Genomic DNA, 13,879 nt, shown 5'->3' on the forward strand with positions numbered 1-13,879 from the left:
CTGTGCCTCGAATACGTCAATGTCTAAGCGGCCTGGTGCGATGTAATTTTGAGATCGTTTGTTTTATAAATATGGTTACAAACTAAATGGAACGCTATGTACAGTTGTGGCTGTCTTTAAGACGGAAAAAAGACCCCAGCATGCAAGAACTCCCAACTGTGACAGTAATATAATCATACATGCAAATCCCCGATATTTCCGTCGTAGATTCCAGCCACAACAGCGCATCCATCCAGAAATCAACGAGGAAGAATAAAAGGAAATGCGATAAATTCAGATTCCTTTCTCGTACCACTCATCAAAGCGTCCCCTGCCTAGTTACCGGGAACAAGGCCCTTGAGGCCCGATCCGATATCGCCTTCACGTGCGGCGATTTCAAAGTAGCCGTAGATAATACTAGATAGAGCTTGCGTCAGTGACAAAATCGCATAAATGACTGGCGATGGATATACTCACGTCACGGCAAGGAGGATACCAGTACCGCTGCCAAGGGCGCCGAGCAGGTCGGAGGTGACGGAGAGGGCACCAATGCAGGCACCGCCAAAGGCAGCAGCAGTAGGAATGATTCTCTTGAGCTCCTTGTACATGCTCTGCTCACGGTGACCGGCCATCACAAGACCCTGGTCCTTGAGCTGCTTGGCGACATCGCGAGGGGCAGAGCCAGAGACCTCGATCCATGTCTTGGAGAAGAGGGCGCATGCGACCAGCATGAATGTGATATACACAGCCGTGTGAATGGGGTCAAGGAGAGCCTCCTTGAAGTTGAGGGGAGGGGACATGTAATAAGCGATACCCGAAGCAGCGTGAAGCTGAGCAGAGCCATCGCGAGGCTCCCAGACACCGAGGAGTCTGACGAGGAGGTTGTCGGAGAAACGAGAGTACAGCATTTGACTGACGAGGAAGATGTTGGAGCTCAGAGCGGACTGCAGCATGATGGGCATGTTGGAGGTGTAGAACAGGCGGACGGGGTAGGAGCCACGCATGCCACGCTGGCGGGAGGACTTGACGGGGATCTCAACACGGAAGCCCTGGAGGTAGATGACAGCAGCGAAGACGAGAAGAGTAGCCAGCAGGTTCATGATGTTAGGCAGGTTCTGACGGTAGAAAGCTTCGCGCAGAGCACGTTGCTTGTCGGGCCAGGTCAGGAGCAGGTGGAAGAGAGCAATGATGGCACCCTCAAACTCGGGACCACGGCCGGTGTTGATGGTAGTGGGAGAGAAGGCCTTCCAGACAATCGACTCGCAGATGTTGGTGGCAATGAAGAGCGAGATACCGCTTCCAAGACCGTATCCCTTCTGGAGCAGCTCATCCAGGAGGATGACAACAAGACCAGCGACAACGAGCTGAACGATCAGCAGAACGCAGATACCGGCACCAAGATCACTGGGCTGGCCGTAGAGACCAGTCAGGACGTAGACACAAGCCTGGCCGAAGGAGAGGATGATGGCGAAAAGCTTCTGGGCGGTCTGGTAAAGCTCACGATCGGTCTTGAGGTCAAGATTGACGTCGATGAGGTGGGTACCTGCGAGGAGCTATGGCAGCGACCAATTGATTAGCTGCTGGACTGTTTCCGAAAACCAGAAGCGACCCGACTGAAAACATACCTGGAAAACCATGCCGGAGGAGATGATAGGGGTGATACCCAGCTCCATCAGGGTACCACGGTTACTGGCCAGCATCATACGCAGCCAGTACAGGGGGTCCGAGGTGTCGGAGGAGACAATACCGTAAAGAGGCATTTGGCTCATGACCAAGAAGATCAACAACGTCAACTAACCAGACAGTCAGCGCTCCAATTCCCTGTTCGCGGTCCATCAGAATAAGCAACAACATACCCCCGTCCACATCAACTTCTGGTTGAAGGGCACCTTGGTTTCAGGAGCTGCCACCTCTGGCAGGAGAGGCGTGAAGGGCTTGATTAGATCAAGAAATCGAACTAGAAGCCAAGCACCAGTCAATATGGAACAATTGGCCCGAAAATGAGAGCTATCGCGACGGAAAATGCGATCGCGTGCAGAGACAACTCACGTCCGCTCATGGTGGCTGTCGACCTCCCGTATCACTAAAAGGATTATGGGGTGGAGTGAAGAAAGTAAAAAAAAATGAAGCTGGAGTTACGAAGCCAGCTGAAGGAGCGAAAGGTGTTGAAAAAGAATTAGGAAGAAGGAGAAGAGAAAAGACGAGCAATTATTACACAGAGGAGGGAAGAGGTGAGGTCGAGGAGGTTTGGGGTCAAAAGCAGAGCACTAAGAGAGTAGACGCCTCGCTGGCCACTTTACTTTCTCCAGCCACGCTAACCCCGTTGAGGCCACTTGGTCGCTTTCCCTGACAATTTTCCCCCCGTTGAGGCCACTCCGCACGAAGGATTGTGGATACACAAGCTCATCGATACATAGCTGATACTGCTGTGCTGATATTCAAATGAGTCATGATAAATGCGTTAAGAAGTACATTAGTTCAGCTTGACGTTGAGGGATATCCCACACACTTCAGTTGAAATCCCTCGTTGACCGAATCAGACTACCTAGACTACGTGCACTTATTACTTAGAGGTCACTTGAATGTCTTGCTATGACAGACAGATTAGTAGAAGGGTGATATATCCGGATATCTAGCTCGCAAGCTCACAACATACAATCTTGCGCAAAATTAAGATCCAACGAGACTAAGACAATCGTCGACAACCAGTTCCAGCTCGCTCAGCCGTAGCTTCAAACCTCTATTCTCCTCCTTGATGACGCCGAGCACGCCCCACGCCTCCGAGGCTGGGACTCCATGGCAGATATTACATTTGGACGTGTGACCCATCCACGAACTAGTGATACCCGTAGAGGCAAGTCCCTTCAGCACGCGGTCGTACGTAGACTGGCGCATCGGTGGCGCTTGAGCCGTTTTCGACTCTTTCGTACTCGGCTGTACAGGGGTCGACGTCGGGATAGACAGAGCGATTTGAGAGATGTTCGGCGACGGTGCGATCGTCGACGTCGGTGATTCAAGGCCATCACGGCGTGAGAAGATACTTTCTGCGAGACTCTCATCGCCAGAGTCAAAGCCCGAATCACTCGTATACGTGCCATTGCTGGCTCGCTTCAAACTGCGTTTCGGCGTCTGCAATTCAGCTCCGATGTCAGAAAGGCTCTCTTCGTCACTCGACCGAACAAGCATCACGCTGCGACGACGCGCATCATCTTCTCGCCGGCGCAGTTGCCTTTCCTGCTCGAGCTCCTCGGCCATGGCCTTCATGGCCTTTTCCTGCCGGAGCACCTTCTCCGCCATACCATCAAGCTGGACTTTCAGGTGTCCGACCCGCGTTCGAGTCTCTTCCAGTTCTTCCTGCTTTTCATTCTTGTCCGCCAAGGCTTCGTGCAGGGCAAAAGTCCTCTGCTTGTAGGCTGCCTGCAGCCGTCTAAGAAGGTTGTCGGCGTTGGTTCGCAAGGCACTGAACGCTTCTTGTCCATCGAGGTCGATTGATTCTGGTGGGAACAAGGCAGCAGTTATGTCCATATTGAGAATCTCGTCATCTGCAGGTTCGGGAAGCTCCGGTCGGCCTTCCCCCTGGCGCTTGAAGGCAAAGAAGTTGAACGGACTGGTCGATGTGACTTGTTTGAGTGGCGAAGAGGCGCCGGAACGTTTTGATACGCGATTCAAGAATGTTCCTGAGGGCGCCAATCCCAGGGCATCCTGATCTGCTGACTGGGGCACCATTGTCAGATTCACGGGCTCCGACTTGCCCTGAAACCAACCCGACAAGAGTTTGGCGCCCACTTCAAGTGTCTTTCTGGCAGAGTTCTCGGGCGCCGGACTCGAGCACCTGTCTCGGTCGACTAAGTCTTCGTATGTTTTGGGCTGGTCTGCAAAGAGCTGCTTGACCGGTAGGTGCGATTGGCGGCGAATAATCTCAGTATTTGCCCGACGGTGGAAAGATGTGTGTGCAGATGTAAGACGTTTTTTCTCCGGCAGTGGGGTTAATGTATCGGCTATCTGTGCTGAGTGAATTGGAGGAGTGTTCACCGCGTTCTCGAAGGAGGGCCGAGTATCATCGTCGGACTGATGGCAGTTATCCTGAGCGACCGAAGAAGTTGGAATTGAGATAGGTTCGAGGTTGCCAATGACGACAGCAGTCGAGCCCGTCATCGACGAATGATCGCACTCCTGGAGCATCGTGGAGCTCGAGCTTTGAATGGTCACTGGTCACTGGTGAAAGGGGATATGGCCAGGAATGGTAAAGGTATGCAAGCTGTTGTACCACTTGGACAACGACTGGAATGCCACGTCGATAATAGCCCGTTCAGTCCAATAAAGTACGGTTACCCACGTCAACCATTGAAGCGGGAAAGAAAAATAGGGAGGGACAGATTCGAGTACTCCGTATTCAAGCACTGTCACAGATGACCGAGAGGGCTCTCCCCGTCCCTTTTGTTTTGCGTAAATGCGGGGAGAGGTCCGTAAAAGGGTGTGGCACTGACAATGTGTTTAAACCCCTGGAGAACTTGAAGGATCAGGCTCAAGGGAAACAAGTCAATACAGCCTTAAGGTGAGTTAGGAGAGGAATTGTAGCAACAGTAATCAGTCTAGACTGGAGGATTGACGGTGATCAAAACGCCAAGCGATAGCAATCAGGAGAACCCACACGTGCCCCTGTCAGGTCCAGGAGGACTGGAGAATCGGAGAAAGACTGCTATCGCGACACGATCAAGCTGTGGGAGACTTTGAGGTAGTGTTTCCAATGTCGAGTCGGTTAGACCATAGAAACATTATTCAACATTTGTTTCGCCTCTAGTCGACCATGCAAGTGATGCAACTAGTTTCGTACCATTTTGCAGCGCTTTCCCTTAGATTTAACAGCGACCGCGGATGTCGCGAGGCTGGGGGCTTTAGCGCCCGATTAAGAGGATCATAGGATGATACTACTCGGACTTTCCCTCCGCAGATCATCGAAAATGCGGTGGCTGGAGATGGAACAGCTTCCCTCTCACTCCACAGGATAACCTATTATTGACTACTGAGATTTGACCCTTCATCTCAAGCCGCGTGGACCGAACCACTTTTTTTGCCTTTCCAGGACAGGTCATTTATGTCGAGCGTATGGCGACCACTTTCTTGTGGTTGAAAAGCCGACGTCACTTGTGTATGGGATCCTAGACCACACTGGAAGACGTAACGAAGAATGCCAGAAAGAGATCTGACTGAGTGGACCATGACAGTGTCTAGTCTATGTCGTAAGGAGACGATGGCTGATGCTCTTCTTTAAGGCTCAGAAGTGCAATCTTGTTGCGGGAGGGCCGCAGCAGATTGATTAGACAATTTGTTGACGATGATACACACACACACTGCGGTTTCATGTTTTTGATAGAGGCTGACTAGTGACAAATGATTCGCCCAACCACAGCCGGCAGCATCTACGATGATAACCGTGGATGTCATCCTTGGACAATCCGTGGTTGCGGCTCAGTGGTCCCCTGACACTACTACCGCTCATCAGATGCGAATATCTGCGAGATCGATCTTTGCCCAGAAAACAGCAGATCTCTTTGATTGATCCTGGTTCAATCACAAAACCCAAGTAGATCGCCCACGGGATCGCGCTTTTGTGGATGCTCGATGAATTCGCGTGCCATGGACACCACAGAAGGCCGTGTCCGCAGTAGCCTCATGCATGTTGAAGCAGCCGCCAACACCGTTCTCTGCTTCTTGTGGGCAGGGACTTGGAAATGTCTGTTCTGCCGATGAAACATTTCTCTGCCGCAAATTTGAGTCAGTCTTTACGTACTACCAAGCAGGGGTCTCCAACATGACAGCGCGCTGCTTTCCGCCATGACTCAACTCACAGGAATGAATTGAGTAGATATCTCGTCGTGTTCTTGCCGCGGACCGATGAATGTGCGTTGCTTCTAGAATGACCAACTGTCTAGTGATACGCCGAAGTCTAGAGTTCCCTGTCCGAGCTACCTCGAGAGGTCGCAAGTTCTCAACAATGCACCCTCGTGGCCCTGGAACTTTCAGTGACTTCACAATACTCACATGAAAGGCAGCTGATCATGCGCATGGAGAAGGCTTAATATATTGCTGTGTATCGAAATAACTGATGAGTACACACGAGCCCGCATTCCGGTGGGTGGCGCTGTAAAATTCCAAGCGCAACTGGGTCAAGCTCGTGTGAAGACTGGCCTCGTTGACCAGAAGGTGTGCTATCTCCATTGCGAGTTGCGACACCTATTGGACGTGGATAGTAGTGGCATCCTCAAGAAGTCAAGATTTCCCGGGTTCCTCCCTTGTTTGCTTCTCTGGATCTCGTCAATCATGACGATGCACATGCAGCCCAGATGGGCCGATCTGCATTCTTAACGTGTCTGCCCTCTTTTCGCAGTCAATTCTCCGTTCATCGCCCTATCTGACATGTTTAATAAAGGTGTCTGCATGTAAAAGCAACGGCCGCGTTTGTTCCTGACTGCAATCGAAGCTGAGATTCACATCAATGAGTGGCTAAGCGAAGATTGCCGCCATGCAAACACTGGCAGCTCTTTGTCTAATAGCTGACATCAGCAGCATCACTCTGGTTGTTCTCCTGACAATCCCTGCCATTCGAACCTTACTCGTATCTGCAGTGAGGCGTATCCATGGAACGGACGGGTGCTTTTGCGAATTTTACGTCGATCAAGATGGAGAAGCAGACAGAGCGTCGATTGCCGCGTCCAGGAAGGAGTTTGAGAGAATATTCAGTACGATGGCAGTCGTCAGCGGGGGGGCAACAGCTTTGGCGCGAACAATGCTGCCTGCCAAAATGTTTTCCTTCAACATCTGGGCACAGCTCATTCTCTGGGTGAGTAACTGCTCCCTGCGTCCGCATATGGTTCTAATGATCATGGTTGCTAGATTCTTCAACTCGCTCAATCAACAGCCCTTGCGATAGAGAATTCGCCCACTGCTCGGTTCTCCCTAGGATGGAAGCATGCGCTCAGTGCTTTAGTCACCATCACCAGCCTTGGATGGGAGCTCTTCGCAAGACACAAGACCGGCCTTTTGGATGATGTCCACTCTTATACAATGGGTGTGGAAATTGGTGTAGCGATACTGATTGTGATCATAAGCCTCTCGCTGCCTCGACGTCCGGATGTATACCGACGTGGAACTGTGGTCGACAGAGAGCTTACCACGTCCTTTCTAGGCCGTGTGACATTCAGTTGGACTAACCTCCTAATTCGACGGTTTTCTCGCAAAATTGACGTTGACATTGACCATCTGCCGGAGTTGGATTTCGACACTCGAGCAGGGAACCTTCAAGAATCCTTCGCGCAATCACATGCTCAGGCTTCATGCTATGGAAAAGGCAGGACTTCCTTATGGAAAGTCCTTGTGTTCTCGAACCGCCGACATCTGCTGTGCCAGCTTGCTCTTTCAGTCCCGGCGAGCTTCCTGGCGTTCGGTCCCCATCTTTCCCTTCTTCGGATTCTTCGGATCCTCGAGAAACGCTCTGAGGGGGCAAATGTTACTGGAGATCTTTGGTTCTGGGTGTTGGCCTTGGGGATATCCACAAGTCTATCAGCATGGCTTGAGGCTTGGATTGGTTGGATTGCTTCTAATAAACTCGCTATCCGAGTGTACGAGCAGCTCTCCGCTGTCATGTTCAGCAAGGCAATACATTCGACAGCATCAAGTCAGAACGATCTGAAGAGCAACGGGAAAGATGACGGTGCTCAAGATACACAGGTTGCTGTGAATCTTGTGGCAGTGGATGTGCCACGAATTGCTGGAATTGCAACTTTCCTATACAGCTTCCTTTTAGCGCCGATGAAGCTGGGGGTCGCTTGCGGACTCCTGCAGCACGTCCTTGGCTGGAAGAGCCTCTTGGCGGGAATGACTACTTTAGCGCTCCTCATGCTTCTGAATCATGCCTGCATGGCTAGATATACTCGGGCAGGGAAGGATTTGATGGCATGTCGTGACCGCAAAATCATCGCTTTGACAGAGGCCCTTCGTGGTATACGCCAGATTAAGTTCTCCGCCGCCGAGGATAGGTGGGAAGAACAGCTGGGCCAACTCAGGGATGCAGAATTGCTTGCCCAGGCGACCAGCTTTCGGTGGAATGTGATATGTTTCTCACTTTGGGTTCTGGCCCCAATCCTTCTGTCTGTAGTATCTCTCTCCGTTTATACTATCAGCCATGGAGAACTTACAGCATCTATTGCCTTCACTGCAATTTCTGCTCTTACCTCGATTGAGATTGCCTTGTCCACACTTCCAGAGTTAGTCACAAACGCAGCGGATGCCTTGATCAGCATCAAGCGCATCGACAACTTTCTGAACACCCCTGAGAGAAAGTCCTCTATAATACGATCAACCACCATCCGCTTCGATAACGCTACAGTCGCCTGGCCGGACAGTGCTCAAATCAGCGAGGTGACCTCAGGAACACCATTTGTGCTACGAAACTTGACGGTACACTTTCCTGAACATAAATTGAGCCTTGTGTGTGGCCGAACAGGCGCTGGTAAAAGCTTGTTGCTCGCTGCGATACTCGACGAATGCAAAATTCTGGATGGAATAGTCAGAAGGCCGTCAATTATGTCTTCCAGACGCATGTACAAGCTTCCCAGTCCCGGGCAAGATTGGATAATAGACTCTGCAACGGCTTACGTTGCTCAGACTCCGTGGATAGAAGCAGCCACAATTCGCCAGAACATCTTGTTCGGGATGCCATTCAATGGGGAGCGATATAGGAAAGTCCTCTTCGCATGTGCTTTGGTCCGAGATCTGCAGATCCTGGAAGATGGAGACCTTACTGAGGTCGGACCGAATGGAGTGAATCTGAGCGGCGGCCAGAAAGCACGCATCTCTCTTGCCCGCGCTCTCTACAGCCGCGCAGGCATCATGATCATGGACGACATCTTCAGCGCGGTCGATGCCCACACCGCGCAACATCTGTATGAGCATGCTCTAGCAGGCGAGCTCGCACATCGCCGGACTAGGATACTCGTCACGCACCACGTGCGACTCTGTCTACCCCGTGTGGACTACTTGGCTTATTTAGATAACGGGAATCTCATATATGCTGGATCTATGACTAATATACGAGACAGCAGCGTACTCGATGAGCTTCTTGGCGGTCAATCTGATGAGGATAGCACGGCAGCTGTGTATGAGAATCCTGAAGCACCAGGGCCCCAGGAACAGTTCGCATGCTCCAACGAAAGATGCCATGACTGCCCGGTAAATCTTAGGTTTGCGCAGCGTTCAAGTGTTTCTAAACGCCCTAGAAATTTTGTGGAGGAGGAAGCTCGCGAAAAAGGGGCCATTCCCCTGAGCGTCTTCCGTGGATACATCCAGAAATGCGGCGGATGGCGGGCGTGGGCCGTGCTGGCTCTCTGCTTTGCGATGTATACTGGCCTGGCACTCGGAAAAGTGAGCTTCCCCTGGTGCTATATTTGATGACGGTTAATTGACCTTTCAATAGGGTTGGTGGCTAGGCCTATGGTGCGAGCAAAAAAGATCACCGTTGGCCTCGTCTGGGGTATCGCCTGAGCTACAGTTCTACCTAGGCGTATACATCGCTCTGTCGGTCATTGTTTGGATAGTAGGCTCGTTGAGGTCCTACCTTGCACTCACCGCGTCGCTTCAGGCTTCGCGACGTCTTTTCAGCCAAGTATTGCACGCCGTCTTCCGAGCACCACTTCGTTGGCTCGACACCGTACCATTAGGCCGTATTTTGAACCGATTTACGGCAGACTTCAACATGATTGACTCACGTCTGGGGTTCGATGTAACGCTTCTTTTGGGCGAGAGCATGCAAGCACTAGGCGCTGTCATTGCTGGAATACTGGTCAGTCCCGTCATCGTCGTTTTCTCCGGAATTGTAGCGTGGGTGTGCGGCTGGTATGCCCGCCAATATCTTGCCGTGGCACGAGAATTGAAGCGACTTGAAAGTGTAAGCCGAAGTCCTATCTACGAGCTGCTTGCTTCTTCTCTTAGCGGACTCTGGACGATCCGTTCCTATCAAAGGGTGGATTCATTCGTTGATAGAATGCATGGGCTGATTGATCGACATGCTCGTGTCTACTGGAATCTTTGTCTTCTGAATCATTGGCTTAATTTCCGTATCAACATCAGCGGCGCTCTGTTTGCGACTGCGGCGGCAATGAGCTTCACTCTCCTGCAAGACCTGAAAACGTCATCAGCCGGATTCGCGATTAGTTTTATCATTCAGCTGAGCGCAGCGCTTGCCATGGCGATCAGGATGTATGTCATGTTCGACTTGGACATGAATTGCGTGGAGAGAGTGTTGGAGTACTCCGACATCAAGACAGAACGGTACGATGGCCAAGATGCCCCGGCCGCATGGCCGCCCAAAGGCCGGTTGGAAGTCACAAACCTATCAGTGGGCTACGCACCCAATCACCCATTGGTTCTCCGTGGGGTAAGCTTTGAAGTCGAGCCCAACGAACGAATTGGTATAGTAGGCCGTACCGGAGCGGGCAAGTCATCGCTGGCGCTGGCTCTTTTCCGGTTTCTTGAAGCTCGGGAAGGGCGCATTCTCATCGATGGCATCGACATCAGCCAGATCAAGCTTCATCACCTGCGTCGTCGAATGGGTATTATCCCGCAAGATCCGACGTTGTTCGCCGGCACGATCCGGTCCAACCTCGATCCTTTCCAAGAGCATGATGACAGCGAATTGCTTGCTGCCTTGGATCGTGTACAATGGTTAGCACAAGAGGGTAGCAGGCACTCAACGGCGAAGGGAATAGCGGCTAAGGGGCCCAGCTGCCAATCCTCTCCGGATATCCTGCAAGAAAAAACGCATCTTTCTCCCCTCGACACCCCTGTCGCGGGAGGAGGGTCGAATCTTTCGCAGGGCCAGCGGCAACTGCTCTGCCTGGCTCGTGCCATGCTTTCCGCGCCCAAAGTCCTCGTGCTGGACGAAGCCACATCAGCGGTAGATAATGCTACTGACGAGGTGATCCAAAGGTCTATCCGGTCCAGCTTTGGGCAGGGGTCAACGACGATGCTGGTGATTGCGCATCGTATTAGTACCGTCGCAGATTTTGATCGAATTCTAGTGCTTGACGCAGGTAAGGTGGTAGAGTTCGCTTCTCCACGGGATCTGATGCAGCTGAAGAACGGGATATTTCGGCGAATGGTGGAAGAGGATGGAGAGAGCGAATATCTCAAACGAGTGATATTCCGCAACACTTGATCGGTAATGTACACATACAGAGTTATATATACATTATAAAGTCTCCCGAAATGAGGAGCGGTCTCCTAATTGAAATACAATCATTGAAATATGAAAAGTATTGCGTAAGAGGAATGGGACCATTGATTGTTTTGGTACAGAGACTGCGGGAGTTCCATTGCCATCAAGTCTTCTCCGCATCGAGTCCACACCCATTTTCGCTTTTACATCATCTCAAACAACCAACACAGAGAGAGGCATAGCATGGCAACCCCAGCTGTAGCTCCGTTGCAACATCTCTCAAATGCACTTGCAACTCCCGAGCAATTGTCTAGCTCCTCGTCGTCCATTGATGGCGTCGCTCCCGACCTAGAGACGTCCATCCGATTTGCGGGCGCGCAGCTCACCCATGCTGCTGGCATCCTACTGCGCCTGTCGCAGGATATCATTGCGCAGGCCATCGTGACTTTCACCCGATTCTGGATCGGCACTGAAGGGGGAAGTATGCGTATTTATTCTGTAAAGGTTTGTTCTCTAGGATCAGCCTCTTCAATCGCTGCGTCCTAGTAGCTAACTTGATAACACTCTCACAGGACGTCTCCGCCGCTGCTCTGTACATGACCGCAAAGCTTTCGTTCCAGCCGACCTCACCTCGATCCGTCCTCAACGTCTACAACTTCCTCTTGTCCAAAGAAGCCTCTCCACTATGGTTCGTCAATCCCAAAGGAGTAACGGATAAGCCCGCGCCGGAAACGTATATCCTCTCCGAAGGAGGCTACCAGACGCAGCGCGCCGTCCTCCTACGAATTGAATCGGTCATCCTTCGCACATTGGGCTTCAATACGCACGTCGCCCTACCGCATACTATTGCCCTGACGTATTTGCAGACCCTCGGTGTTTCTTCGCCGGCTGTAGCGCGGAGGGTATTCGAGCACTTGAATGGATCTCTGCTGTCGCCGCAACTACTCTACGTCACGCACCAGCCGAATGCGCTTGCTGTCGCAGCCATATACCTCGCTGCTCGAGAAATCGGGGTGAAGCTGGTGGATGGGGAGTGGTGGGAGGTTTTTGACGTTGATCGGGAGGAGCTGGGGTTCTTGGTTGTCGCTATGAGGAGCTTGGAGGGGTTTGCGAGGGCGGAACTCGACAAATGGAAGACACGGACAGTGCCGATGAATGTGGAAAAATTGGAGGCTGAAATTGAACGACGGAGGATGATGGAGGAGGGCGAGTGAGGTCGTGGAATGACAGCTCTGACAGTGTCAGATTTTATTAACTCGATCGATCAGAGGATCTCAGCTGCCTATGAGGGTCGCACTAGACGCTCTGTGTCCGAAAAACCCAGGCAGACGAGCTGGTTGATGTATCATCCGGACGTTGCTTGGGCTTGAGGTCGTCGAATACTGGGAAATCTCGTGGACGACCTCGCGACAGTATCGATGATACAACTTCATGGCGTCACTCATGGTACTGTATACTGGCATCAATCATGGTACTGTATACCTTGAGGACCTCTTATTGAAAAGTGCGGGCGACTTTGGCTCGCTATTCAGCCCTGGCGGGATATGGGGACTGGATACAGACAAGCATGTATCTATATGGCTAGAGATCTAAAGACGTGATTGCGTCATCATCAGAACCATGTCAGTCAGGTGAAGCTGATCATTCGACTGGTCTTCTTAAATATAGTATAGCAAATCAATTACTATCGAGGACAGCTCTTATCTTTCCCGTGATATCTGTTTGGTGATGGTTGTGACGCTGCCTAAGCCACATGATGTAGCCCCGCGTGAGGGATGTAGAGACAGCGTTAACTCCGCCACTTCTGATGAACATCATCCAGTCTTCACAACTCAATACAACCTTGACTTGAACACCCGCTATACATTACAACCCCCAAGAACATCATCTTCGAGGATTCCAAACAGATATCAGCACGCAGTCAACGATGAACATCCTCCATTCCACCTTATCAACCTGGCGGGACCGCCTGGCCCCCGTCTCCCGCACCTCCACCTTCCGCACCACCGGCCAAATCACCCCAGAGGAGTTCGTCCTGGCAGGCGACTACCTCGTCTACAAGTTCCCATCGTGGGCCTGGGCCGACGCCTCCTCCCCCGCCAAGCGAGTCTCGTACCTCCCACCGGGAAAACAGTTCCTGGTCACCCGCGGCGTCCCCTGCCACCGACGCCTGAACGAGAACTTCGCCGGCGACGCAGGCCACGAGGACGAGATCGTCAGGGACATGTTGTCTGGCGCGGACGCGGACGACGGGGACGGCTGGCTGCGCACGGGCGGGGGGCGAGATCTGGCCGAGAAGCAGGCGGAGCGGATAAAGGATGTGCGCACCGTAGATGAATCGGGGAATATGGGCGAGCGGGAGGACGATGAGGAGGAGATCCCGGATATGGAGGACGACGATGATGACGATGAGGCGATTATCCGGGAGCCCGCGGGCAAGTCGACGACGCAGTACGTTTTTTTTTTTTTTTTTTCTTCCATTGGGTTGTGCTGTGTTTCACTGACATGACTGAACAGGCCAATCCGTACTTATAACCTCTACATCACATACTCCAACTTCTACCGCACCCCCCGCCTCTACCTGTCCGGCTACCTGTCTCCCTCCGAACCCGTCTCTTATACTCTTCTGCCCTCGCCGACCACCTTCCCCCTGACACGCCTGTCTTGCCTCGTTTCTCTTACTACCAA

At 52.0% G+C, this 13,879-nt stretch overlaps 5 protein-coding genes across 5 annotated transcripts; 3 read left to right on the forward strand and 2 right to left on the reverse strand.

The window, feature by feature from the left end:
- Positions 1-314: 314 nt before the first annotated feature.
- Positions 315-2,038, reverse strand: SEC61 (translocon subunit SEC61; the record flags this gene model as incomplete). Its single annotated transcript, XM_026759020.1, has 5 exons — positions 315-396; positions 457-1,532; positions 1,605-1,772; positions 1,836-1,936; positions 2,029-2,038. 5 exons carry the CDS (start codon positions 2,036-2,038, stop codon positions 315-317), a joined length of 1,437 nt encoding a protein of 478 aa, XP_026612058.1.
- A 611-nt stretch (positions 2,039-2,649) lies between these two features.
- On the reverse strand, positions 2,650-4,161 carry CDV56_105575 (uncharacterized protein; the record flags this gene model as incomplete). The annotated part of the gene is made up of 1 exon (XM_026759194.1): positions 2,650-4,161. One exon carries the CDS (start codon positions 4,159-4,161, stop codon positions 2,650-2,652), a length of 1,512 nt encoding a protein of 503 aa, XP_026612059.1.
- Positions 4,162-6,502: 2,341 nt separating this feature from the next.
- CDV56_105854 (putative ABC bile acid transporter) lies at positions 6,503-11,191 on the forward strand (the record flags this gene model as incomplete). The annotated part of the gene is made up of 3 exons (XM_026759473.1): positions 6,503-6,820; positions 6,874-9,399; positions 9,452-11,191. The coding sequence occupies 3 exons, from the start codon at positions 6,503-6,505 to the stop codon at positions 11,189-11,191; spliced, it is 4,584 nt and encodes a 1,527-aa protein (XP_026612060.1).
- Positions 11,192-11,434: 243 nt separating this feature from the next.
- Positions 11,435-12,405, forward strand: CDV56_106191 (putative cyclin; the record flags this gene model as incomplete). The annotated part of the gene is made up of 2 exons (XM_026759810.1): positions 11,435-11,695; positions 11,764-12,405. The coding sequence occupies 2 exons, from the start codon at positions 11,435-11,437 to the stop codon at positions 12,403-12,405; spliced, it is 903 nt and encodes a 300-aa protein (XP_026612061.1).
- Positions 12,406-13,118: 713 nt separating this feature from the next.
- ATG3 (E2-like enzyme) lies at positions 13,119-13,642 on the forward strand (the record flags this gene model as incomplete). The annotated part of the gene is made up of 1 exon (XM_026759924.1): positions 13,119-13,642. A coding segment is annotated over one exon (524 nt), but the record flags the coding sequence as incomplete, so codon positions are not given.
- Between the last annotated feature and the right edge of the window lie 237 nt (positions 13,643-13,879).

Source organism: Aspergillus thermomutatus (genome assembly GCF_002237265.1).
Source record: "Aspergillus thermomutatus strain HMR AF 39 chromosome Unknown NODE_191, whole genome shotgun sequence".
Taxonomy (NCBI): Eukaryota; Fungi; Ascomycota; class Eurotiomycetes; order Eurotiales; family Aspergillaceae; genus Aspergillus; species Aspergillus thermomutatus.